Source organism: Chlorocebus sabaeus, chromosome 20 (assembly GCF_047675955.1).
Source record: "Chlorocebus sabaeus isolate Y175 chromosome 20, mChlSab1.0.hap1, whole genome shotgun sequence".
Lineage (NCBI taxonomy): Eukaryota > Metazoa > Chordata > Mammalia > Primates > Cercopithecidae > Chlorocebus > Chlorocebus sabaeus.
Genome location: NC_132923.1, coordinates 128,995,993 through 129,022,366, shown reverse-complemented (window position 1 = coordinate 129,022,366; position 26,374 = coordinate 128,995,993). Strand labels below are relative to the sequence as shown.

General features: G+C 40.9%; 2 protein-coding genes across 12 annotated transcripts in view; one reads left to right on the top strand and one right to left on the bottom strand.

Moving 5' to 3' along the window:
- The window catches only part of PER3 (period circadian regulator 3), a 58,455-nt gene extending 42,785 nt beyond the window's left edge, over positions 1 to 15,670 (top strand). For 10 of the 11 annotated variants that reach the window (XM_007980696.3, XM_037985084.2, XM_007980695.3 and 7 more), the window contains 3 exons: positions 5,440 to 5,620; positions 6,691 to 6,841; positions 13,062 to 15,670. In XM_007980696.3, coding sequence (XP_007978887.2) covers positions 5,440 to 5,620; positions 6,691 to 6,841; positions 13,062 to 13,145 — 416 coding nt within the window. In that variant the 3' untranslated portion in view covers positions 13,146 to 15,670. The remainder of the gene's footprint in view (positions 1 to 5,439; positions 5,621 to 6,690; positions 6,842 to 13,061) is intronic. The other variant, XM_037985087.2, reaches the window with a different exon arrangement.
- A 1,669-nt stretch (positions 15,671 to 17,339) lies between these two features.
- UTS2 (urotensin 2) lies at positions 17,340 to 24,943 on the bottom strand. Its single transcript, XM_007980690.3, has 5 exons — positions 24,583 to 24,943; positions 24,177 to 24,199; positions 22,074 to 22,187; positions 20,604 to 20,647; positions 17,340 to 18,847 (listed from the first exon to the last, which is right to left on the bottom strand). The coding sequence occupies exons 1-5, from the start codon at positions 24,705 to 24,707 to the stop codon at positions 18,731 to 18,733; spliced, it is 423 nt and encodes a 140-aa protein (XP_007978881.3). The 5' UTR covers positions 24,708 to 24,943; the 3' UTR covers positions 17,340 to 18,730.
- Positions 24,944 to 26,374: the final 1,431 nt, after the last annotated feature.

Sequence of the window (26,374 nt, the reverse complement as noted above, 5' to 3'; positions counted from 1 at the left end):
CAATTTTAGGGGTACAAACAAGAATTCTGACAGGTGTGTACCTTCGTGTAAGCACTACCACAATCACCATATAGAACATTTCACCCCAAAAAGTTCTGTGACCCTCACCAGTCCATCTCTGCCCTGACCCTTGGTCTCCTGGTAGCCACTGGTTTGCTGTCACTTTAGTTTTGCTTTTCCTATGATTTATATATAGAATCAGACAGCATGCCATCTTTCGTATTAGGATTCTTTCAGTTAGCATGATGCTGTTGAGACGCACCTTTAATAGCAGTTATAGCTTAGATCTGTGATCCATTTTGAGTTAGTTTTTGTGTATGGTATGAGGAAGGGTCAATATACTTTCTTTACATTGGGATATCTAATTGTTCCTGCCCTGTTTGTTCAAAGGATTAATCTTTCCCCCATTAAATTGCCATGACGACTTCGTTGAAAATAACTTGACCATATATGTGTGGGTCTATTTCTGGACTCTTCTGTTCCACTGATCTGTATGGCTAGCTTTAGGCCAGTACCATACTCTTGAGTAATGTAACTTTCAAGTAAGTCTTGAAGTCTGGTGAAGTAAGTCCTTCAACTTAATTCTTCTTTTCAAAATGATTTTGAATATTCTAGGTCCTTTGTCCATATAAATTATAGATTCCATTTCTCAGTTTCTACAAAAAAGTCTTCTGGTGTTTTGATTGAAATTGTGTTGAATCTATAGATGATCAATTTGTGAATAATTATCTTCCTAATGATATTGAGTATTTTGATCCACAAGTACAACAATTTCTCTATGTAGGTTTTAATTCTTCTCAGCCGTGTTTTATAGTTTTCAGCCTACAACTCTTACACATGTTTTGCTAAATTTATCTCTAAGGATTTTATAATTGTTGATGCTACTGTAAATGGCATTTAAAATTTTCAATTTGCAGTTGTTTGTTGTTAGCATGTAGAAATGTAATCAAATTGTGTGTTTGTAACTCGTGTTCTGCAGTCTTGCTAAACTCATTTATTAGTTTTAGTAGCTCTTTTGTAGATTCTGCAGGACTTTTCTACATAGTCTTTATTATCTGCAAATATAATCTTACTTCTTTTTTTCCATCTGTATGTCTTTATTTATTTGTCTTGCCTCGTTGAACTGGCTAGGACCCACAGTGAAGTGTTAATAGAAATAGGAAAATAGACACTTCCCTGGTTCACAGTCTTAAGGGGAAAGCACTCAGTGTTTCACCATTAAGTATGATGTTAAACATAAGTTTTCCTTGAATGCCGTTATCAGGTTGAGGAAGTTCCCTTCTGTTGCTGCTAGTCTGCTGAGTTGCCTTTTCTGCATCTGTTGAGATAATCATGTGGTTTTCTTCCCTTATTCTATTAATATGGTGAATTACATCAGTTTTCTGATAGTAAATTAACCTTGCATTTGGTCATGCTCTTTTATCCTTTTTTGTGTATTGTTGGATTATCTTCCTAATGTTTTGTTACACATTATTGCATCTCTGTGCAGAATATTGGTCCATTCACTTTCTTTACTTGTAATGTCTTTGTCTGGTTTTGGTATCAGAGTAATTCTAGCTTCAAAAAATGAGCTAGGAACTATTCTTTGCTATTCTGTTTTCTGGAAGAGTTTGTGCTGAACTGCTATTATTTCTTTGTATGTTTGGTGGAATTTACCTGTGAATCTTTCTGGGCCTGGAGTTTTCTTGGTGAGAAGGATTTTAACAACAAATTTAAATTCTTTAATAGATATGGGTCTAATCGGGTTATCAGTTTCTTAGTGATCTTTGGTAATTTGTATCTTTTAAGAAATGTATCTGTTTTATCTAATTTGTTGAATGTATTGGCATAAAGTTTTAAATATTCCCTTTTCCTTGTAATGTCTGTAGGTTTTATAGTAATGTACCCCTCTTATTGCTGGTATTAATATTTTTCCTGTTCAATCTGACTATGTTTATCAATTTTAGTAAGTTTTCAAAGAACTTTTGATCTCATTGGGGTTTTTTTGCCTATTGTTTTTTTACTTTTTTTTTTTTATTGATTTATGCTCTGTTTTTTTTTTTTTATCCTGACACGGAGTCTTGCACTGTTGCCCAGGCTGGAGTGCAGTGGCATGATCTCGGCTCACTGCAACCTCCACCTCCCGGGATCAAGCGATTCTCCTGCCTTAGCCTCCAGAGTAGCTGGGATTACAGGCGCCTGCCACCACACCCGGCTGATTTTTTGTATTTTTAGTAGAGACAGGGTTTCACCATGTTGGCCAGGCTGGTCTTGAACTCCTGATCTCATGATTCGCCTGCCTTGGCCTTCCAAAGTGCTGGGATTACAGGGGTGAGCCACTGCGTCCAGCCTATGCTCTAATTTTTATTACTTCTTTTCTCTTTACTATGGATTTTTATTTTTATTTCTTCTTATTTCTTAAGGTAGAAGCTTGTTAGATCTTTGAATTGAGATTTTTTCCCCCCAATATAAACATTTAATGCTATTGAGTGCTCTAACCATTGCATCCCTCAAATTTTGGTATGTTGTATTTTTATTTTCATGCAGCTTCAATAGTTTTTTTTTTTTTTGAACCAAGGTCTCACTCTGTTGCCTAGGCTGGAGTGCAGTGGCATGATCCCAGCTCACTGCACCCTCAAACTCCTGGGCTTAACAATCCTGTGGCCTCAGCTTCCTGAGTAGCTGGAACTGCAGGCGTAGGCCACTGTGCCTGGCCAGTCTAAAATATTTCTAATTTCACTTGTATTTTCTTATTTGATCTTTCAGTTATTTAGAAAGGCTTAATTTCCTAATATTTGGAGATTTTTTTTAGATATTTTTATTTCTAATTTAAATGCAGTCAGATAACTTTGTTTTGTATTTTTTAAATTTACCGAGACATTGTGTAATGATCTGGAATTTGGTCCATCTTGATAAATGTTTCATGTGCATTTGAAAAGAATATGCTTTCTGCTGTTGTTGAGTCATGTGTTCTATAAATGTAAATTAGATCAAGTTGGTTGATAACGTTGATCCAACTTTCTCTGTTATGATTTTCTATCCGTTTTATAAGTTATTATGATACAGCTCTTACATGTCCAGCTATAAATGTGAATTTCTCTATTTTTTCTTATAGTGCAGTGAGTTTTTGCTTTATGTATTTTGAAGCTCTTTTATTAGGTGCATATGCACTTAAGATTATGCACTTATATCCTCTTGATGAATTGCTCTCTTTATCCTGAAATATGTCTTGCTTTGAAGTCTGCTTTGTCTGGTATCAGTGTATCCAGTCCAGCTTTATTTTGATTAGCATTTACATGGTAAATTTTTTCCATCTTTTTACTTTTAACTAATCTGTGTCTTTATATTTAAAGTAAGTCTTGTAACCACCATATAGTTGGGTATTTTTATTCATGTGACAATCTCAGCCTTTTAACTGCAATTCTTGCTTGGACTATTTACCTTGAATGTGAATGTTGATATGGTTAGGTTTAAGTTAAATCTTTCATCTTGCTACTAATTTTCTGTTTGTCTCATCTGCCCTTTCTTTTTTTCCTCCTACCCTCCTCCTTTTGGGTTAATTATGTATTGGCTTCTCAAGGATACCTTTTTTTTTTTTTTTTTTTTTTTAAGTTTTTGCTCTAGGAGTTACTTTTTTTAAATTTTTATTTTATTTTTTTCTTTGAGACTCTGTTGCCCAGGCTGGAGTGCAGTGGTGCCATCTCGGCTCACTGCATCCTCCACCTCCCGTGTTCAAGCAATTCTTCTGCCTCAGCCTCCCAAGTAGCCAGTACTACAGGCGTGCGCCACCACGTCTGGCTAATTTTTTTGTATTTTTAGTAGAGATGGGGTTTCACCATGTTGGCCAAGCTAGTCTGAAACTCCTGACCTCAGGCGATCTGCCCGCCTCAGTCTCCCAAAGTGCTGGCATTACAGGTGTGAGCCACCGTGCCCAGCCGGCTTTAGGTTTTACAGTGCACATCTTTTACTTATCACAGTTTACTTTCAAATATTATACCTATTCTATCACTTTATATATTAGAACCTTAAGACAGAGTACTTCCATGTCTTCCTTGTCTTTTGTGCTATTTTTGTCATACATTTTAACGTGTAAACCCACAATAACACTGTTACTATTTTTGCTTTAATCAGTAAAAACCTCTTAAAGTTGTTTTGTGTGGGTGTTTTGTTGTTGTTTTTGTTTTGACACAAGGTCTCACTCTGTTACCCAGGCTAGAGTGCACTGATGCAATCATAGCTCACTGTAGCCTCAAACTCCTGGGCTCAAGCAATCCTCCAGCCTCAGCCTCCTGAGTAGCTGGGACCACCGGCACGTACCACCACACTCAGCTAATTTTTTATTTTTATGGAAATGGAACCTCACTATGTTGCCCAGGCTGGTTTCAAACTCCTGGCCTCAAGCAGTCCTCCCATCTTGGCCTCCCAGAGTGCCAGGATTACAGGCGTGAGCCACCATGCCCAACCTAAAGATATTTTTTAATGAAGAAAATGTTTTTATTACTTTTTTATTTACATACTTTTTTTAGAAAATTAAACAAATTGGTATTTTTAATTCTTTCAAAGTCAGTGAGAAGGATCTAGAAGGGTCACATGCTAGATAGGAAAGGAATGATCCATAAGGCTTCATAGCAGCCATAAAGGGATGGTCCTTGGGATGAACAGTTTCTCTGTTGTGAGAGGAGGAAGGTGAGGAGGGGTACATATATCATTAATTGTGTATGTTTGGTATCATAAAGATGATTAATTTGCTTTCTGATGGCTTTTTTCCTTATAAAATAGGTGAGATTGAGGGAGGAAATAGAGAGGTTGAAAATAGTCATTGCTGGGGGTAGGTTAGTACATGACCAGAGAACTGTAGCATTTTAATGGTGCATTTGAGGTTGGTGATGATGAGTTTTTTATTGTAGAAACACTGTACCCTGTTGTATGTGACTTTCTCTACGTATTTGGCTACTTGGGTTTAGGTAAGAACAAAGTCAATAATTGTCTTTATCGGAGTTGGCATTTTGACAGTTATGAAAAGTCAGAGGGAAAAATAAGTCTAAGATATTGCAAGGTATGTTACTGAATGATGAACTGAGGACTCCAGGCTGAATAATGAAGGAACTACAGGAAGACTAAGACACTGTTAACACATTTATAGTTGAAATAATTGAACAAGCCAATGAGAAAGTAAAGCTGAGATGTTAATGATTTTGGAGATGGAACAGTTATGGGTGATGATAAAGGGCAATGTATGTAACCTTGAGAGTGGTAGCTCATTAGGAATGGAAAAAGAGATCTCAGGAAGACCAAAGAACCAGGAGGCTGTTCATAGGGAGGAGGAACTTTCCCAGAAATAATGGTTGGGCTGGCTGAGGGGGAGGACTGTCCGAGGCAAGAGTCTTTGAAGAATGAGAGCCAGTTTGGCAAATCAGTCAGACAGGTCTTTTCTAATTATTTGTTGTTGATTTTTGACAGGAAGCAGCGACAGCAGTATACACTTTACTAGTAGTGTTTATTCTAAAATCTCCCAAAGTGGGCAGCAATCTCAGGATGTACAGAAAAAAGAAACATTTCCTAATGTCGCTGAAGAATCCATCTGGAGAATGATACGGCAGACACCTGAGTGTGTTCTCATGACATATCAGGTACCTGAGAGGTAAGAAAGCACTTTAGAAGACCCACTTTTTTTATTTTTGTGGTTTTTTTCTTTTTTGAGACGGAGTCTCGCTGTGTCACCCAGGCTGGAGTGCAGTTCAGCAATCTCGGCTCACTGCAACCTCCTTCTCCTGGGTTCAAGCGATTCTTCTGCCTCAGCCTCCCTAGTAGCTGGGATTACAGGTGTGCACCACCACACCTGGCTAATTTTTGTATTTTTAGTAGAGACGGAGTTGGTTGGTTGGTTGGTTGGTTGGTTCGTTTGTGACAGAGTCTCACTCTGGAGGCTGGAGTGCCATGGTGCCATCTCAGCTCACTACAACCTCTGTCTCCCAGGTTCAAGATTCTCCTGCCTCAGTCTCCCAAGTAGTTGGGATTACAGGTATGCACCACCACACCCAGCTAGTTTTTTGTATTTTTAGTAGAGATGGGATTTCCTCATGTTGGCCAGGTTGATCTTGAACTCCTGGCCTCAGGTGATCTGCCCACCTGGGCCTCCCAAAGTGCTGGGATTATAGGCGTGAGCCACTGCGCCTGGCCTATGGTTTCTTAATGTGTTTTTAAAGACAAAATAATTATTGAATGTTTTATAAATTCTCTTTGAGAAATGTATTTTCAAATTTACTCATTTGAAGTCAAGTGATGAATGATTTCTTAAACTAAGGATGGCAGAGATAGTGTCACCTATATTCAGATCCAGACTAAACAGATCTTACACATCACGAGACAAGGAAACAAAGTCGGTGCTTTCCAAGATGGCACACAAGTACAAGAACTTTTTGTTTTAGGCTCTTGATTTTTTTTGCCCCATTCTAAAAGAAAAGAGCTAAGGGGAATCTCTATCTTCCATACACCTCATTAAAACATCGTATAGATATTTTCCACCAAGAAGAAGGCCTTTACCAACTTGACAAGGAAATGATCTAGTTTTTTTTTTTTTTAATGTATGCCTCATGTATTAGAAAATGTAAGGTGTATTACCAGCCAAAAAAGAAGTGCTGTTCTTACATGACATGAAAAGAACCCTGTGTCTTATTCAGGACTATTAAGATTCTGTTTGTTTGTTTTCAGGGTTAAAGAAGTTGTACTAAAAGAAGACCTAGAAAAGTTAGAAAGTATGAGGCAGCAGCAGCCCCAGTTTTCTCATGGGCAAAAGGAGGAGCTGGCCAAGATGTATAATTGGATTCAAAGCCAGACTGTCTCTCAAGAAATCAACATTCAAGTAAGCACAATAATAATGGCTGTCATATACTCATGTATTTTGGCCAGGTAGTGGTTTTAATATAGGTCATGCTCTTGCATGATCCCATTGAAAATGTTAATCCACACAGTTTACCTCTGTGGTAGGTGTTATTATTCCCTCTTTACCAATAAGCAAGAAGTAGGGTATACACATGTTAAATAATTAATACAAGGCCATGCAGTTCATTGGATTTTGAACACAGGTCTTTTTGCCTCCAGGTGGTTTTTTGTTCTACCAGTTGGAATGTTAGGGGACAATAAAGAGTAGAAACACCTGCTTTGATGTGTGATTGACTGCATTTGATAGGTGATTTGTTACATATTTCAAATATGTCTGCATGTTTGAAAAGAGTTAAAAAAAAAAAAAAAAAGATGTAAGATTCACACCAGACGTGGTATTCATACCAAGCAGAAACTTTAATGGGACCTAAGTGTCTTTTTGCTGTTATGAGGTCTTCTCAATGAGATTTTCTGTGAATAGCCTGAACAGTAAAGCTTTGATTTACCAGTGGGCCCAACCAGTGTTGGTGGCAGCTGTGGTAATGGTAGTGATGGTTGTACTAGTAATGAGATCTTTATTCCCACAAGTATCAAGATATGGGAGGCTGAAGACTCAAGTTAAAAACAAAAGCAAGTAGGCCTAGTCCGGTGGCTCACGTCTATAATCCCAGCACTTCGGGAGGCCAAGGTGAGAGGATCAGCAGTTGGAGACCACGCTAGGCAGCATAGCCAAATGCGTCTCTAATAAAAATCAAAAAAATTAGCCAGGTGTGGTGGCGTGCACTTACAGTCCCAACTACTCAGGAGGTTGAGGCAGGAAGATTGCTTGAGCCTGGGAAACTGAAGCTACAGTGAGCTATGATCTCACCACTGCATTCCAGCCAGTCTCAAAAAAGACAAATTGTGTGTGTGTGTGTGTGTGTGTGTGTGTGTGTGTGTGTGTGTGTGTAAAAATACTTTTAAAAAAGAGAGTAAACTTAGGTGTTTTAAAAAAATATTAAGGCTTATGAAGTAAGCAAGACCATGAAATCTCACTACTCCCGTTTTTAAAAATTAACACTTTTAATTGTGGTATAATACACATAACATGAAATTTACCTTCTGAACTGTTTTTAAGTATATAATTCAAGAATATTAAATATCTTCACATTATGCAACCATCACCACCATCCATCTCTAGAACTTTCTTCATTTTGCAAAACTGAAACTCTATACCCATTAAACAATAATTTCCCCGTTCCTCCTTCTCCCAACCCTTTGCGACCACTGGTCTTCTTTCTCTTTTTTCTTTTTTTTTTTTTTTGAGACAAAGTCTTGCTCTCTTGCCCAGGCTGGAGTGCAGTGGCATGATCTTGGCTCACTGCAACCTCTGCCTCCCGGGTTCAAGCCATTCTCCTGCCTCAGCCTCCAGAGTAGCTGGGATTGCAGGCACACACCACCACGCCCATCTGATTTTTGTAGAGATCACCATGTTGGCCAGGCTGGTCTCAAATTCCTGACCTCAAGTGATTTACCTGCCTCAGCCTCCCAAAGTGCTCGGATTACAGGAGAGAGCCATATGAATTTGACTACTATGCACACCTCATATGAGTGAAATCATATATTATTTGTCTTGGTGTGACTGACTTATAGACACACTTACTCTCTTGGTTATTATTTCCATGCAGTAACTTTTTACATCCTTTCACTTTCAACCTATTTGTGTCTACATCTGAAGTGAGTAGACAGCATATATCTGAACAGTGCTTTTCTTTTTTTTTTTTTTTTTTTGACACGGAGTCTCGCTCTGTCGCCCAGGCTGGAGTGCAGTGGCATGATCTCAGGTCACTGCAAGCTCCGCCTCCCGGGTTTACGCCATTCTCCTGCCTCAGCCTCCCGAGTAGCTGGGATTACAGGCGCCCACCAACTCACCCGGCTAGTTTTTTTTTGTATTTTTAGTAGAGACGGGGTTTCGCCGTATTAGCCAGGATGGTCTCGATCTCCTGACCTCGTGATCCACCCGTCTCGGCCTCCCAAAGTGCTGGGATTACAGGCTTGAGCCACCGCGCCCGGCCTGAATAGTGCTTTTCAAAATCTGTTCAGTCAATCTCTGTCTTTTGTTTGGAGAATTTAGCCCATTTACATTTAAAGTAATTACGGGTAAGAAGGACTTACTTGTGTCATTTTGCTATTTGTTTTCTATGTGCCTCAAAGACTTTTTTCCCTGATTTCCTGCATTACTGTCATATTTTGTGTTTAGTTCGTTTTTTGAAGTGAAATGTAATGCCCTGCTCATTTCCTGTTGTGTATATTGTGTAACTATTTTCGTTGTGATAACCATGGGGATTACATTTAACATTCTAACATATCACTCCAATTTGAATTTATACCAGCTTAACTTTGATAACCTCCTACAAAAACTCTGCTTCTGTAGAGCTCCATCTCCATCTTCTTTCAATTACTGAAGTTATAAAATTAGGTTTTTATACATTGTGTTTCCAAAGACATAATTATTTTTATGCATTAATCTATTAAATTATATAGAAAGCAAAATGTGGGATTACAAATCAAAGCTAAAATAATACTGGATTTTATAGACTACTAGTTTTCTTTGAATGTATTAGTTTCTTAAATCATGTAGAAAACAAAAAGTGGAATTACACATCGTTGTTACAATCATAATACTTACCTTTGCTGAGATCTTTATTTCTTCATACAGCTTGAGGGTATTGTCAGTGTGCTTTCATTTCAACCCTGCAGGACTTCTGATAGCATTCCTTGGATGGTAGGTGTAGTGGTATTAAACTCCCTGGCTTTTGTTCGTCTGGGAGTGTCTTCACTTCTCCCTTACTTTTGGCCAGGCAAAGGATTTCTTAGTTGACAGTTTTTTTTCTTTAAGTACTTTGAATACACTGGGACACTGCCCTCTGAACTCCACAGTTTCTGATGAGATACGGATACCTGCTGATAATCTTACTGAGAATCTCCTGCATGTGTGAGTTGCTTCTCCCTTGCCTTTTTTTTTTTTTTTTGAGACGGAGTCTTGCTCTGTCTCCCAGGCTGGAGTACAGTGGCACAATCTCCACTCATTGCAAGCTCTGCCGCCTCCCAGTTAACACCATTCTCCTGCCTCAGCCTCCCTAGAAACTGGGACTACAGGCGCCCGCCACCACGCCCGGCTAATTTGTTTGTATTTTCAGTAGAGATGGGGTTTCACCGCGTTTGCCAGGATGGTCTCGATCTCCTGACCTCGTGATCCACCTGCGTCAGCCTCCCAAAGTGCTGGGATTACAGGCATGAGCCACCATGCCCAGCCTCCTTGCTGCTTTTAAGATTATCTTTGTCTTTGACTTCACGGTATTTAATTACAGCCTGGATTTCCGAGTTCTGAGTACATCCTAGTTGAAGTTCATTTACCCTCTTGGATGTTTACATTCGTGTCTTTCATCAAACCTGGGGAGTTTTCAGCCATTATTTTTTTGAATAATATTTCTGTCTCTTTCTCTTTTTCTTCCTCTGGGGCCCCCGTAGTGCTTATGTTGGTCCACTTGATGGTTTCCCATATGTCCTCCAGGTCTGTTGACTTTTCTTCAGTCTTTTTTCTTTCTGTTCATCGGACTTGACAGTTTCTATTGTCCGGTCTTCATACGTGTATTCTTTCTTCTGTCTGCTCAAATCTGCTTTTGAATCCCTCTAGTGAATTTTTCATTTCAGTTTTGTACTTTTTATTTACGGAATTTCTTTCTGGCTTCTTTTTAGGTTTTCTATCTCTTCATTAATATTTACATTGTTTGTACATTGTTTTCTTGATTTTTCTCCATGCCTTTCTTTAATTCTTTCATCATCTTTTTCTTTTTTCTTTTTCTTTCTTTTTTTTTTTTTTTTTAGACAAGGTCTCACTCCGTCGCCCAGGCTGGAGTGCAGTGGCATGATCATGGCTCACTGCAGCCTCAGTCTCCTGGGCTCAAGCAGTCTTCCCACCTCAGCCTCCCGAGTAGCTAGCACACACCACCCATGCCCAGCTAATTTTTAAATTTTTGTAGAGATGGGATTTTGCCGTGTTGCCCAACCTGGTCTTGAACTCTTGAGCTCAAGCAGTCCACTTGCCTCAGCCACCCGAGGTGCTGCGATTATAGGTATAAGCCACCACACCCAGCTTTTTCTTTTTCTTTTTTTTTTTTTTTAAGATAGTCTCACTTTGTCACCCAGGCTGGAGTGCAGTGGCATGATCATGGCTCACTGCAGTGTCTACCTCCTGGTCTCAAGTGATCCTCTCGAGTAGTTGGGACTACAAGTGTGTACCACCATGGCTAACTAATTTTTTTTTTTTGTAGAGCTGGGACCTCAGTATGTTGCCCAGGCTGGTCTTGAACTCCTTGGCTCAAGCCATCCACCTGCCTCAGCCTTCCAAAGTGCTGGGATTACAGGCGTGAGCCTCTGTGTCCTACCAGTTCTTTGATCATCTTTCAGTGGTTTTAAAATCTTTGTCTCGCAATTCTTTTATCTGATCTTTCTCAGAGACTTTTCCTTTTGGTTTATGTTTTCCCTTTGAATGGGCTATACCAGGGGTGTCCAATCTTTTGGCTTCCCTGGGCCACATTGTAAGAAGAAGAATTGTCTTGGGCCACACATGAAGTATACTAACACTAACAGTAGTTGATGAGCTAAAAAATAATAAGAAATCACCCAAAAAAACTCATAATGTTTTAAGAAAGTTTACAAATTTGTGTTGGGCCACATTCAAAGCCATCCTAGGCCACGTGTGGCCCATGGGCAACAGGGGGTTGGACAAGCTGGGGCTGTACTTTGGCATTTCTTTGTATGCCTTAATGATTTTTTTTTTTTTTTTTTTTTTTTTTTTGGTTGAAAACTAGACATTTGAATCTAATAACGTAGTAATTCTGGAAACCAGATTCTCCCCTTTCCCAGGGTTTATTCGTATTTTCTGATTGTTGGAAGACAGGGTCCTTATTGCCCACTCTGACTCCCACAAGCTGTGTGCAAGGTGCTCCAGGAATACATGCCTTGCCCAGGGTCAGGGATGGGTAGTTGCTGCTGTGCTTCAAGCTGAAATTGACCACAGGCAACCACGGCTTACCCTCTAAGCATTTCCCAGAAAGTTGCAGGCCTTCAGATAGACTCAAGTTCCAAATAGTTGCCTCGGACTGATTTTGTCAGTCGAGTTGTCTAGGTGAGGAGAGACAGTCCTAGTCTTCTACTCTGCCATCTTCTCAGAATAATCTCCCCATCTCCATTTTCAAAGAAAAGAATGAGTGTCTGTCATGTAAGAATGGCTGGGTAGGGTCTTACCAAAAAGTGGGAGCTGAGCTGGTTATTGTAAGTGTCTTTGTTTTTTTCAGTGTTGTTCTGGTTGTAAATAGACGGGTATATGAAAAATGAGGCCCACAGCAATTTAAACAAAAGCACAGTCCATGCGCCACTTAGTAATGGGGATGTTTTGTGCAAGCATCCTAGAGTGTACTCACACAAACCTCGGTGGAGTAGCTTGCTACAATCACTCCTAGGCTCTATGGAACAGCCTTTTGATCCTAGGCTACACACCTGTAGAGCTGTTACTGTCCTGAATGCTGTAGGCAGTTGTAACACAGTGGTACTTATGTATCTAAGCATAGAAAAGATACCATAAAAAAACGTGGTAGGATAATCTTACAAGACCACCATCATATATGCAGTCTGTTGTTGACTGAAACGTCATGTGGCACATGACTGTATTTAAACAATTTGTTATTTGCCTTTTAATAATAAAGAATGAGACCAGGCACGGTGGCTACTACCTGTAATCCCAGCACTTTGGGAGGCCAAGGCTGGTGGATCACGAGATCAGGGGTTCAAGACCAGCCTGGCCAACATAGTGAAACCCCATCTCTACTAAAAAACAAAAATTAGCTGGGTGTAGTGGTGGGCACTTGTAGTCCCAGCTACTTGGGAGGCTGAGGCAGGAGAATTGCTTGAACCTGGGAGGCGGAGGTTGCAGTAAGCCAAGATCGCACCACTGCACTCCATCCAGCCTGGGCGACACAACAAGACTCTGTCTCAAAAAAAAAATAAAAATAGTTGTAATAAAGAATGAACTATAATGAGTATTTTCAGACTTGAATAAGTTGGGAAGTTAGAAACATGTGACCAGCTTTTTACTGTTTTAAAACTCTTCAGGTGACATTGACATCAAGTAACTCGCCTGCTTTTGTTCTTTTTTGGAGGCCTGTGTCACTTGCGAAAATGAAGATTCAGCTGATGGTGCGGCCACATCCTGCGGTCAGGCTCTGGCAGAAGACAGCAGCTGAGTGACTGTGAGGATGAACCTTCATACCCTTTCTTAAGACACGTTACACATACAGACCTTTTTAAGTCCTGGACTTTTAAATGACCATGAAGTTATCATTGAATGTTAAGATTTTTTCTTCTTGATTTTTTAGTACACATAATCTTTTTGAAGCAGACATTGTATACAAAATCTTTCTTCTCTTTGTTCCTGATACATTAAAATGGCCAGTTAGGCTCTTTTTGTAGTTGAATTGTCTGCTAAAGAGATTGGATGGCCTCTAAAGAGGTATGTGTATCTTTATTTCAGATGTCACCCAGAGTAAATTATAATTAGAAGTAGAGCTAGAATGAGCCCCAAACCTTAGCCTAATTTATTTTGTTCTGTTATGTAAGTCATTTTCCCCTTAGAGTGCTTGAAGAAATCCCACCTACAGATTGTGTACTTTTCATAATGGTTTCCATGTGTACTTTTCATAATGGTTTCCATGAATGCAGTACATTCATTTAGGCTTCATTCAACCTGGCGTTCCCCTCCATAATTAAGATAAAACATTCCGGTTTTCTCACAACACATTAGCACATATTGTCTATTAGCATATCTGGGATAACCAGGTTTTGGGGGTTGAGTTTTGGCCTTCATCCTTGTAGATCCCTTTCCTATTGATTTTCCCACCTTCCAGTGAAATTCTGAAAGCCTTATCTTAAAAATCGATCCGCTTACCATGGGCCAATTCTTGTGAGAGTTTCCATTAGCATTTGCATGTGTGATGTTGAAAGAGCTTCTTACTCAACCAGTGCTGTTGCCCTTTTCAGTGTTTTTGTTTTTAAAATAATGATTGTGAAAAGTTTTACAAGTAATGTAAAAGCTAGTATCATTCTTATATACTTTTGTGTTTAAATGTTCATTCTTACCAAAACTAACTGTTAACTCTTTCTTTCCAATCAATTTACACAAAAGAGGTCACTCTAGCCCTACCGCAGGTCTGATTGGCACTGCCTTTTGTTTGCCCTTGAACAGGGGTAAGTGTCGCGGGGACTGCAAAGGAGAAAACATCCAGGCAGCCCAGTTGTCCTCGCCCACGGGGCCCTGCAGGCCCCATCAGTCACTGCCTTCTATGGCGTTTGTAGTAGAGAATCACCTCCTGATATCACTAATATGAGTAGGGATTTCAGAATTCTACAGTGAATTCTACAGAATTCACAGTGTCTTTTAAGAAGTGAGTGTGATTGTTTACTTGGTAAATCAACTCACTCTCTGGTGCTCTTTAGAGAAGTCCCTGCTTCCTTCTTAAACTTGGAAGGATACATGAAATTCACACCCCTGCAGATCAGAAAAACCAAATAGAAGAAAGTGAAGGTTATAGTAACCTTTTGTCTTTATATAACTTGCAACAAACTAACTTATTTTTTTCTTCCTTTTTTGTTTTTGGTTTTTTTATGGTTTTTTTTAGGAAAATACTTCTTTCTTCTTTGAAGTTTTACAGGCTTTTGTAAATGCATCCTGATAATGATTAGGAAAATTGACCTTTTTATCCATGATGACCATCCCCGTAGCTCACATTTCCTTTCGAAGTCGTGGTGTTCTGGATGGTAGCTCCATCCTAAGATGTCAGAGCTATTTTCAAATGCTGCCTTTGACAGTTCTTGGAATTTTCTAATATTAAGCAGTTCCATGCAAATATTCCTGTTTTATAAATAGCTCTTATAGTCTGCTCCACCTACTTAAGTGATTTCTGAAGCCTTTGTGTGTTGATCAGGTTGTGTGATATTTTTGCTTGATAAAGAATCAAATTTGAAACAATTAACCAGCCAGTAGATTGTCTGTCAGTGACCTTCTGTAGTAATACAGTTTTTGCTAATGTAAATAAAAATGGTATCTGTAGCTCTCAGGATCATTGTGCATTCATATATGCTAAGCCTTATGTTCTCCAATAGAAGCCTTTCTTTTCCATTGTTGCTGGATATTTGTATTATCCAAATGTGCTTATTTCTTTGCCTTAGTAGACATTTTATGGAGTACATGTTATACCAGGTTTGATTTGAAACTGGTGCTTGTGGCAGAACTGTCAGAGCATGAGGAGCGCTCCTCCTGAGGGTGGACGCGTTCACGCACTCACAGGTTGCGCCTGCTGCTGGCGGTGAGCAGGGGGTTCAGCAGCTTGACCGCCGCCCCCCGAGGGGGCTCTCCCCAGCTTAAACTTTGTTGTTCAGATTTGTTAACTTTTTATATTAATGACTGTTGAAAATAGTAATAAAAATGTATATTATAGGCTTTAATGTTTACATGAATGTTACCCAAAAAGCTGTGTTTTCTTTGGTCAGAGGTCACGATTTATGAAAAACAAGATGCTGTGTGAATGGAAATCATTTTGCAATTGAGTGAAACTTCATTATAATTCACAGTGTAAATTTAATCCAAACTGAAATTTTGTTTCAACTGAATTTATAATTAACTCTGAATTTGTTTGTAATCATTAATATTTCAATTGGGTATCTTTTTAAGTAAAAACAACAAATAAACTCTGTGCATGTAAAACGCGAGAAATTGTCCGGCCCTACGTCAACAGATCTTTGAATGTGTTTTCTGTATCATTTAGAACTGTTTCTTATGATCTATTGAGGGACCCTCATATTAGTTAACCTTGCTTTTCTCAGCCACATTCTGTGTTTGCCTTAGCCAGTGGGTCTGAGCACCTACTGTGTGGAGGATGAAGGTGCAGGCACTTTGAAATGTATTGGCTTATTTAGCCCATTTACACCTAGTGTTCCATTATTGGAACACTAAACTTGTGGGAGTTATTTGTATGCTACTGCTCAGGGTCATCACCAAGGTCTGATTTTTCATTAAAAAAAAAAAAAAATTTGCAACCTCTGGCATAAATGGGTTAATCCTCCCTTCAATGTACATTTTTTTTTTTTTTTTTTTGAGACGGAGTCTCGCTCTGTCACCCAGGCTGGAGTGCAGTGGCCGGATCTCAGCTCACTGCAAGCTCCGCCTCCCAGGTTTACGCCATTCTCCTGCCTCAGCCTCCCAAGTAGCTGGGACTGCAGGCGCCCGCCACCTCACCCGGCTAGTTTTTTTTTTTTGTATTTTTTAGTAGACATGGGGTTAGCCAAGATGGTCTCGATCTCCTGACCTCGTGATCCGCCCGTCTCAGCCTCCCAAAGTGCTGGGATTACAGGCTTGAGCCACCGCGCCCGGCCAATGTACATATTTTTAATACTTATTCTAATGCCAAATTTATAAAATTCGGTTATCAAAATTTCTCAGATTTTGTAGGGTGAACCTGTGTACAAGATCTGACTGTGTAACTGGTGGCAACAAAATCTAGAAATTAAAATAGGGAACAAGATCCTGAAGCCAACAGAGCTTTTTAAAGCTTACACCTTTCAGACCATTTGCACCTTTCTTTTCTGTAACAAAAATCATAATAACGAGCAGGAAGAAAAATGGCTCAGTATACTTTGCGTGTATACTACTCTGACAGGTGCTGGTCTAAGTGCTTGACATGAATTATTTAATCCTCACAACTGCCCTGTGAAATAAGCATTGTTATTGTCCTCATTTTACAGAGAAATAAACTGAGGCAGGGGGAGTCAAGAACTGGGTCAGAGACTCACAGCTGGTGTGCACTGGGAGTAGGAATCTGACCCTAGAAACCTGATGGCAGAGCCCCAGTCTATATGAATCATCACCTGATATCACTAATATGAGTAGGGATTTCAGAATTCAACAGTGGAATTCCGCTTTTAAGTTCTCTCTGATACAGAACAGTCTGTGTCAGGGAACTAGTACTGATTTAATTTCAACACTGAGAGACACACCACAGTATTATCATATCCCCAATGTTAGCATGTTTCTGAGCTTGTGCATTCATTGCAGTTTAAAACATCTCTCCCTTAGATTTGTTATTCGTGTGTGTGTTTTTTGTTTGTTTGTTTTTTAGAGTCTCGCTCTGTCGCCAGGCTGGAGGGCAGTGGTGCGATCTCGGCTCACTGCAAGCTCCGCCTCCTGGATTCACGCCATTCTCCTGCCTCAGCCTCCAGAGTAGCTGGGACTACAGGGCACGTGCCACCACACCCGGCTAATTTTTTTTGTATTTTTAGTAGAGATGGGGTTTCACCGTGTCAGCCAGGATGGTCTCAATCTCCTGACCTTGTGATCCGCCTGCCTCGGCCTCCCAAAGTGCTGGGATTACAGGCGTGAGCTACCACGCCCGGCCAAGTTCTTGATGTCTTTAGGGTAAACTCTCTGAGACCGGTACTCTCTAGGAGACTTGTGATGGTCAGTGACAAGATTGACACAGTTGCGTGTTGCTGTTTGGTTGGTGCAGACCCCTCTGGAATATGGTGGGATGTCAGAGCTCTATGAGAGAAACGAGTTTCTCATAAACGTCCAGGTCTCCCCTAAACCTGGTTCTGTGTGAGACCCACACAGAACTCTCAGGAGTTCACACTGTATCTTCTATACATATATCAACCACATTTATACAGATGTATTCACGGAATAGAAGTTGGTACTGACACAGTTTTTAAAAATTTATAAGCCAGGCTCTCTTTCTTCCACAATCTTAAATCTTGCCTCAGCTTTCTTCTCTCCTTATAAAAGACATCAAGGTGCTTTTCCCAGTGTGAGAAACTGTGATCCTTGAGCTCACAGAAACCGAGATTATACAAGTTTCAATGTTAAAAGATTAAAATCGTCAAGTGTTAGGACTTTGGTCAGCCGAAAGAAAGGATCTCAGCGCATGAGCTTCCCCCACGAACTTCAGAAACCAACGAGCATCAGACGCTCCCGCCCTTCATCTCAGACACCCATAACTTTGAGATTTTTCCACGCTAAGATACTGGTTTCTTTTTATTTTATTTTGTTTTATCTTTATTTAATTTATTTTATTTTGTTTATTGTATTTTTTATGTTCTAGACAGTCTTCCTCTGTTGCCCAGGCTGGAGTGCAGTGGTGCGATCTCCGCTCACTGCAAGCTCCGCCCCAAAGGTTCAAGCGATTCTCGTGCCTCAGCCTCCTGAGTTGGGACTACGGGCACCCGCCACCATGCCCAGCTAATTTTTGTACCTTTGGTAGAGACAGGGTTTCATCATGTTGCCCAGGATGATCTCAAACTCCTGGTCTCAAGTGATCCACCCACTTCAGCTTCCCAAAGGGCTAGGATTACAGGCGTGAGCTACTGTGCCTGGCCATGATTTATTTTTTAAGTAATATGTTGTCTTTCTTAAGGGTCAAGAGGCCATCATAGCTAAGATAATATAGTTTATTTAAATGATTTGTCATTAAACAAGTTTAACTTTCGTGACTTTTTCTTAACGTTTGCTTCTGTTCATTCATTAGCTTTGCTTCTGAATTTTCAAAGAATTCTCTAAGGGCAAATGGAAGAAAAGAATAATTATAAATTTTCAGGACACGTTTATAGGGAAAATAACCACTCATGATATGTGCAAAACATAGAGGATTTATTTTCCAGGTAATAATGAACAGGGTGTAGTTTGCCTAGTTTTTCTCCACACTGTTTTCAGATCAAGCATTGTATTATTTTTTGTGTTTTAAGATGGGTGTTTCTGAGCTGACTAATAGAGGCTCATTTCACTTCAGACACAGTATTTCCAGAAGCAATCAGGAGTCTCACGTTTCTTATATGGTTTCCTGATTCTGGCCAAAAGATGACTCAGTAAAATGTCAGGATCTTGTCCAGAGAAATCCTGAAACTGAAACAATCCAAACAAAAAAACAAGTTACCAATGAATGAAGATTCCTATAAGAAAAAGGAATCTTGAGTCGAGACATCGGACTTCTTAAAAGTATTTGTGTTTTTCCCTGGATTGTAATTGTAACAAGAGTGTCCCAGGCCCAGTGGGGCTCCTGTGCCCACCTCCCCACCTCTAATGAGTGTCCTTCCAGTCTGTTCAGCTCAGTGATTGTCCTGAATTTTCCTAAACCCTCATTGACTGACTTCTATTTAAATCATGTCAGTTGCTAGGCGGGTGGCTCACGCCTGTAATCCTAGCACGTGAGGAGGCTGAGGCGGGCAGATCACTTGAGCCCGGGAGTTTGAGACCAGCCTGGGCAACATGGTGAAACCCCATCTCTACAAAAATTAGCTGAGTATGGTAGCAGGCTCCTGTAGCCCCAGCTACTCTCGGGAGGCTGAGGCATTAGAAGTGCTTGAACCTGGGAGGTGGATGTTGCAGTGAGCCGAGATCACGCCACTGCACTCCAGCCTGGGTAACAGAGTGAGACCCTCTCTCAAAAAATAAATAAAAAGTAACATATTCTGTGCATTTATTGTCTTCTGTGTGTTGTATGTATTGTGTGTATTGTGTTGTGTTGTGTTGTATTCTTCTTTTTTTTTTTTTTTTTTTTGAGACGGAGTCTCACTCTGTTCCCTGGGCTGGAGTGAAGTGGTGCAGTCTTTCACTGCAACCTCCACCTCCCGGGTTCAAGTGATCCTCCTGCACCAGCCTCCCGAGTAGCTGGGATTACAGGTGCACGCCACCACACCCGGCTAAGTTTTGTATTTTTTGTAGAGACGGGGTTTCGCTATGTTGCCCAGGCTGGTCTTAAACTCCTGGTCTCAAGCGATCCGCCTACCTCGGTCTCCCACAGTGCTGGGATGACAGACTCGTGAGCCACCACGCCCGGCCTCCTGCACATGGTTCATGTCAATATCTGGAGCATGGCCTTCTTCCATTAGGTGTTACCTTGCAGTGCCCGTCACACTTTCCCATGCCTGTGAATCACCTGGGGATCTTGTTAAGATACAGATTTTGCTTCCACAGGTCCTAGGTGGGCCTAAAATTCTGCATCCCTCACTCGCTTCCAGGCACTCCCAGTGCTGCTGGCGGTGGGCCGCATGTTAGATAGCGAATGAGAGCACAAGTGGATGCCAGACTTGAGAGCAGCGACCTCACCTATTTTTTTCATTCTTTCACAACTTACTTGATTTACCCAAAACAGGCACTGGGTAGGTTCCTGTTGCATTCAGATCTTATATCAATCACAATTCGGAAAAATTAATGCTTTGAAATAATGCTGGTCTATTATTATTATTATTTTGATATGAAGTCTCACTCTTATCCTCCAGGCTGGAATGTGACGGCACTATCTCGGCTCACTGCAACCTCTGCCTCCCAGGTTCAAGCGATTCTCCTGCCTCAGCCTCCCAAGTAGCTGGGATTACAGGCGCCACCAAGCCCAGCTAATTTCTGTATTTTTAGTAGAGACGGGGTTTCACCATGTTGGTCAGGCTAGTCTCGAACTTCTGACCTCAGGTGGTCCACCCGCCTCAGCCTCCCAAAGTGCTGGGATCACAGGCGTGAGCCACCGCGCCTGGCCATGCTGGCCAATTATTTTAAGGTGTGGTTTCCACCAAGAACACTTCTCTAGTTCATGAATTCAGAGTCCTGTAAAATCAGTACAGAATGTTCGCCTTTTTAAACCTAAGTCATAAATAGAGTCACTTACCTTTCTCAAATTTCCTCTTGGGTTAAAAATGTTGGTACTCGAGTCTGAAAAACAGTTTTGAAGCCAGTTCGTCAGATCTGTTGTTTCTCTTGTGTGCTTGTTTTAAAATATACAAAATAATATTACTAAATTGTGTCTAGTTTCTGGTCTTTTTCCACATTGCAGCAACCTTTTCTTGAATGCAAACAGGCACTCCTGGAGTTCACAAAAGTCATTGCATTGTCCTCAGTAACTTAACAGTGCAGTGGCTCATCAAACGTACAACAAATGGACTGTATTAAACTGCCTACTAAAAGGCTCAATTTTTTTTTTTTTTTTTTTTTTTGAGACAGAGTCTTGCTCTGTCGCCCAGGCTGGAGTGCAGTGGTGAGATCTTGGCTCACTGCAACCCTCTGCTTCCTGGGTTTAAGCAGTTCTCCTACCTCAGCCTCCCTAGTGGCTAGGATTACAGGCACCCACTACCATGCCTGGCTGATGTTTGGGTTTTTGGTTTTTTTGGTTTTTTTTTTTTTTGATACGGAGTCTCACTCTGTCGCCCACGCTGGAGTGCAGTGGCGCGATCTCGGCTCACTGCAAGCTCCAGCGCCTCCCGGGTTCACGCCATTCTCCTGCCTCAGCCTCCCGAGAAGCTGGGACTACAAGCGCCCGCCACCACGCCCAGCTAATTTTTTTGTATTTTTAGTAGAGACGGGGTTTCACCGTGTTCGCCAGGATGGTCTCAATCTCCTGACCTTGTGATCCGCCCGTCTCGGCCTCCCAAAGTGCTGGGATTACAGGCGTGAGCCACCGCGCCCGGCCCTGATGCTTGTATTTTTAGTAGAGATGGGGTTTCACCATGTTGGCCAGGCTGGTCCTAAACTCCTGATTTCAAGTGATCCTCCCACCTCGGCCTCCCAAAGTGCTGGGAGTACAGGCGTGAGCCACCGTGCCCAGCGAAAGGCTCAATTTTGTTTCCAGAACTTCCTAAGCATTTGTGTCCATGCTTGGAGGAATGTGGCCACAGGGGAATAAGCTGACATTTGATTAATTCTGTGTGACTCAAGGAGCATTTTACTTGCCTTGACTCACTGACTCTTCACAAGTTACCTTCTGAGGTGGAAACTTAATCATTCCTGATTATACATTAAGAAACTGGAGTACAGAAAGATTACGGTTTCAGTCAGTGGGAAACTAGGATTTTAAACTGCACTCACTGGAAACTGGAATAATTACCACCAACCCCTACCCCCCAAAAATAAAAGTCCACACAGAAAGACAAAATGCTGAGGTACCAAAGAGCACGGTGTGTGCAAGGAGCTGCTGGGGAAAAGAAGGTTGCACAGGCCGGGAGGGGAGAGTATTGGTAATTACTTATTTTATATAGTTCATCTTTATATTCCAAAATAGGGCTCTACCTCTTCTAGATGGGGACAGACGGTAAGTTCAGTAGCAATTAAATCAGACATGCTATAAACATGAGAAGCATTTTACCTGCTTTCCTGAGACTATCCCCTCTTTCTGCACCCAGCAGCACCTCTGGCAGTATCTGCAGAAAAGAAGCTCTTTCTAGCTCCTCCGGAGTTAACCGCGCATCTTCATGAGGTGCTATAGAGTAAAAACAGAGACTTAACAATTCAGTTCATCCTTCAGTTGGTTATTTCTGTTCCTCGTGTCTTTGGAGAGTACCAGAGACAGGGAGATGAACACTAGAAAAACGTCCAATGCTAAGTTCACGACGTGTCATCAGTGGTGTTCTAAAAGAGGCGGAAATGCTACCAGCCCATATGCCAGCCGGCAGAACGGGAAGCCGGGAGACGTGGATCTGACACCCGCGTGATGCGCCAAGCCCCTCCATTGCCTTGCATAAGAGCTGAGGGCTGAGCCACAGCCTCTCTCAAAACCACTTCGGTTCAAAACGTCTGACTCCCTCATTTGTGCTTATCTACTGCTGCCTACTGCCTTTTTGCTTTTAGATATTTGGGCGGTGAAATTGGAGAGGAAAAAGAAGATTGTTTACGACCTTCCTGTAAAGCCAGTAGGATGGTATCACCTCTTCTCTTACTGAACTTCAAGATTTCAATACAATTATTATACTTAGAATCGGCTTCAAAATCATCGGTAAGGAACTTGATTGTGGCGTTTCCTATGTGAAATGTGGTCGACCAGATGGCATATAGAATGCATGGTAAGTGTGCTTAAGGTGTGTGGAAAGGGCACTCCGGAGTGTGCTGAACAAAGTGCGTGTGAGGCGTGGTAAATGCAGACCTGCTGCTGTGTTGCGATTCGAGGCTGTGGGAGTCAGGGTGGGAGGCCATGTGTGGCACCGGCATGCCGCAGGCTTACAAATAGCTGCAACCTTGATGGGAGGACAGTGAGTAGATCATCATAAAGGCATCTGAGCACATTCGCAGCACTTCTGAAGACTGTTAATAAAAATCTATAAAATTTGATCATCTATAAATGCTGACAGGAAAGCTCGTTTCTGGAGAAATCAATGAGAACAAATTCTGAGATAAGCTGCCACTTGTTTCGAATTTGTGTGAGATGCTACACTCATTTCAGCTAAGTTTCTTAAATTATTTGTAAAGTTTTTAAGATGACTGTAGTAGCTGAATATTTTCATTTTTTATTTCATCTTGAGATGTGTGCTGTTTCTTTGTAAATAGCAGAGATTCAGTAAAGTTACTGCCTGTGTTTAACAGTTAAGAGGACAGTCAGTGATCATCTCAGTGACTCGGGAAGTTGGTTGACAGTGCCTGATGACAGTGCTTTACGATCATCAGAAAGCTGCTCGGGATGAACTTTTAGAGACTAGAAACTATAAAATCCTTGGCTTAGAAGAGGGTTTTTTTTTTTTTCTTTATTTAAAAAAAGCCTAGACGTATTCAAGATTAAAGATAAGATTAAATCTAGTTAAGTTTTTGATGGAACCTAATCCCCAAGCATTAGCCTTCTCATTTCTTAAACTAAATGGAAAGATAATGGCAAAATGAGAACCTACCTGACTGATATGTATTTCTTTAACTCAACTTAGACTTAAACTGAATTAACATAAATCAAAAGGGAATGGTCAATATACTCGGAAGTCTGTAAACTCCCTAGCTCCCCAGTTTGTCATTTAAAAACATTTTAGGAAACATTTTTGTTTCATATAACACATATCAGATTTTTTAAACATAAGGTGAAACAAATAAATCCATTATTAATCTATAATTAGAACAACCAGTGCTACATTCAACTAGTTTGTTTAAAGTAAAAACTAAAAGTAATGATGTTTTAAATTTCGTGCAATTTTTAAAATTGGAAAAAAATATATATCGCCCAAAACAAGAGTTTCAACTACAGAGGTAACATGAAACAAGCAATTCTTCTCTTCTCCTTTCACATTGTAGAGAGAGACAAAAAAACTGTATCCATTACTACATCTAAAATGTGGTGTAAGGATCCTTTAATATTCTTTTCAAAGCTGGGACTATTGATAGAACAAGACTCAAGACTCCTTTGAACAGGAATCCCATTCTTATCTCTAACATTGTATTTAAGACTGGTAAAGGCTCTTTCAAGACTAACATAAGGGGAAAAAAAAAATCTTACCTGAGAGTTGAAGGGATACTTCCCCGGAGTCAAGGAGAGGAAGGGATAAGAGAGGATTTAAGAATCCTATGAAAAGCAAACAGCAGGAGGCCAGCTTATACATGATTGCTACGAGATGGACGTCTTCCTTCTTGGCTTCTGTTGTAGAGAGCTTTCAACTCGCTCCTTCTCATTCTGCTCACTGATTATATATATGATCCTATGACCTCACATCATCCTCTCCAAAAAAATAAAATAAAATGAGTTTATTGGCTACAGAGGCTAAAAGGCAATCACTTTGCATTGATGTAATTTTTCAAGGTAACAAGTCATAGACAATAAATTAACTGTCTTGTTGCCTAGTGTACAAAGTAGGTATTATATGAAGAACAGTGAGTTTATAAATCTGGCAAAAGAGCTAACTTACAGCAATAAATCATGAATTAAAGAAAGGATTGGATATGAGTTGAAGTGGCCAAAGCAAAGAGACGTGGATTTATGAGTCCGAGCAGAAGTGACGCAGAGCATAAGATGAAATATGTTAGGATCCATTTTTTAATTTTTCGTGGGTGAGTAGATGAGTTGTCATGTTGTGTTTGGGGCTGCCATCCCTGAAGAATGACAATCTGTGGATTAAAACTTAAAACCAGCTATTTCCTTTAAAATAGTGAAAAGTTAAAATACGTAGCAAACATTGCTCAAGGCTCAAGACAATTCTGTACGTACACACGGCCTCATGTGAAGCCGCAAGCACTTAAGTCTTCAGAGAAAGGAAATAACTTCATAAAGTTGATGATTATTCAGCAAGGAGGGAGGAAGGACTTACACCAGAAAACTCGCTGATACACATTTCCACGATGTGCCTCTACTCCCAGCTGTACTCTGCCCAGGCTGGTCCAAGCCCGGACGGGTGGAAAGGTCTCCTGACCGGTGTCCTGAAGTCTGCCTTCGGGCCTGCCACAGGCTCAGCACAGCAGAGGGATGCCAGGGGCATCTGTGGAAGTCAGATCATGGTAGTTCTTTGCTCAAAACTTTCTGTGGACCTAAACACAAAAGTTATAAAGATAGGCCAGGCACGGTGGCTCAAGCCTATAATTTCAGCACTTCGGGAGGCTGAGGCAGGAGGATCACTTGAGCTTAAAGTTCAAGACCAGCCTGGGCAACATAAAGAAACACTGTCTCTACCAAAAATATAAAAGTGAACCAGGTGTGGTAGTGCATGCCTGTATCACTTTAGCCTGGAAAGATAGGCTGCAGTGAGCCAAGATCACCCCACTGCACTCCAGCCTGAGTGTCAGAGTGAGATCCTGTCTCAAAAAGAAAAAAGAAAAAAAAAAATGGTTACAACGCAATGATAGAACTACTAGGGGAAAAACACACGAACACCTTCACAACCTCAGGTTAGGCAAATATTTCTTAGACGAGACACAAATCACACAGGAAAAAATTGAGACAAAAAAAAGTTTAAGAGATCTATGTACCTCAGGGTGACTCTGATTAATAACAATGTACAATTGAAGATTTCTAAAAATCAATTTTGTGTTTTCATCACAAAAAAATGCTAAGAATGTGAAGTAATACACAAGTGACTTTGCTTGATTCAGCCATTCCACAATGTATCGAAACATCATGATGGGCCAGGCCCAGTGGCTCACACCTGTAATCCCACACTTTGAGAGGCTGAGGCAGGTGGATCACCTGAGGTCAGGAGTTCAAGACCAGCCTGGCCAACATGGTGAAACCCCGTCTCTACTAAAAATACAGAAATTAGCCGGGCGTGGTGGCAGACCCCTGTAATCCCAGCTACTCGGGAGGCTGAGGCAGAAGAATTGCTTGACCCTGGGAGGCAGAGGTTGCAGTGAGCCAAGATCGCACCACTGCACTCCACCCTGGGCAGCAAGAACGAAACTCCATCTACAAACAAACAAACAAACAAACAAGTCATGCTGTATACCATAGATTCCATTTTTGTAAATCAATCAATAGATAAATGAACAAAATTGATAAACTGGACTTTATCAAAATTAGAAACGTTCACTCAAGATACTGGTAAGAAAATGAAAAGGCTGAGCAGGGCACAAGTCACTGGAATCCCAGCACTTTGGGAGGCCGAGGCAGGCAGATCACCTGAGGCCAAGAGTTCGAGACCAGCCTGGCCAACATGGTGAAACCCCATCTCTACAGAAAATAAAAGAATTAGCCAGGCCTGGTGGCAAGCA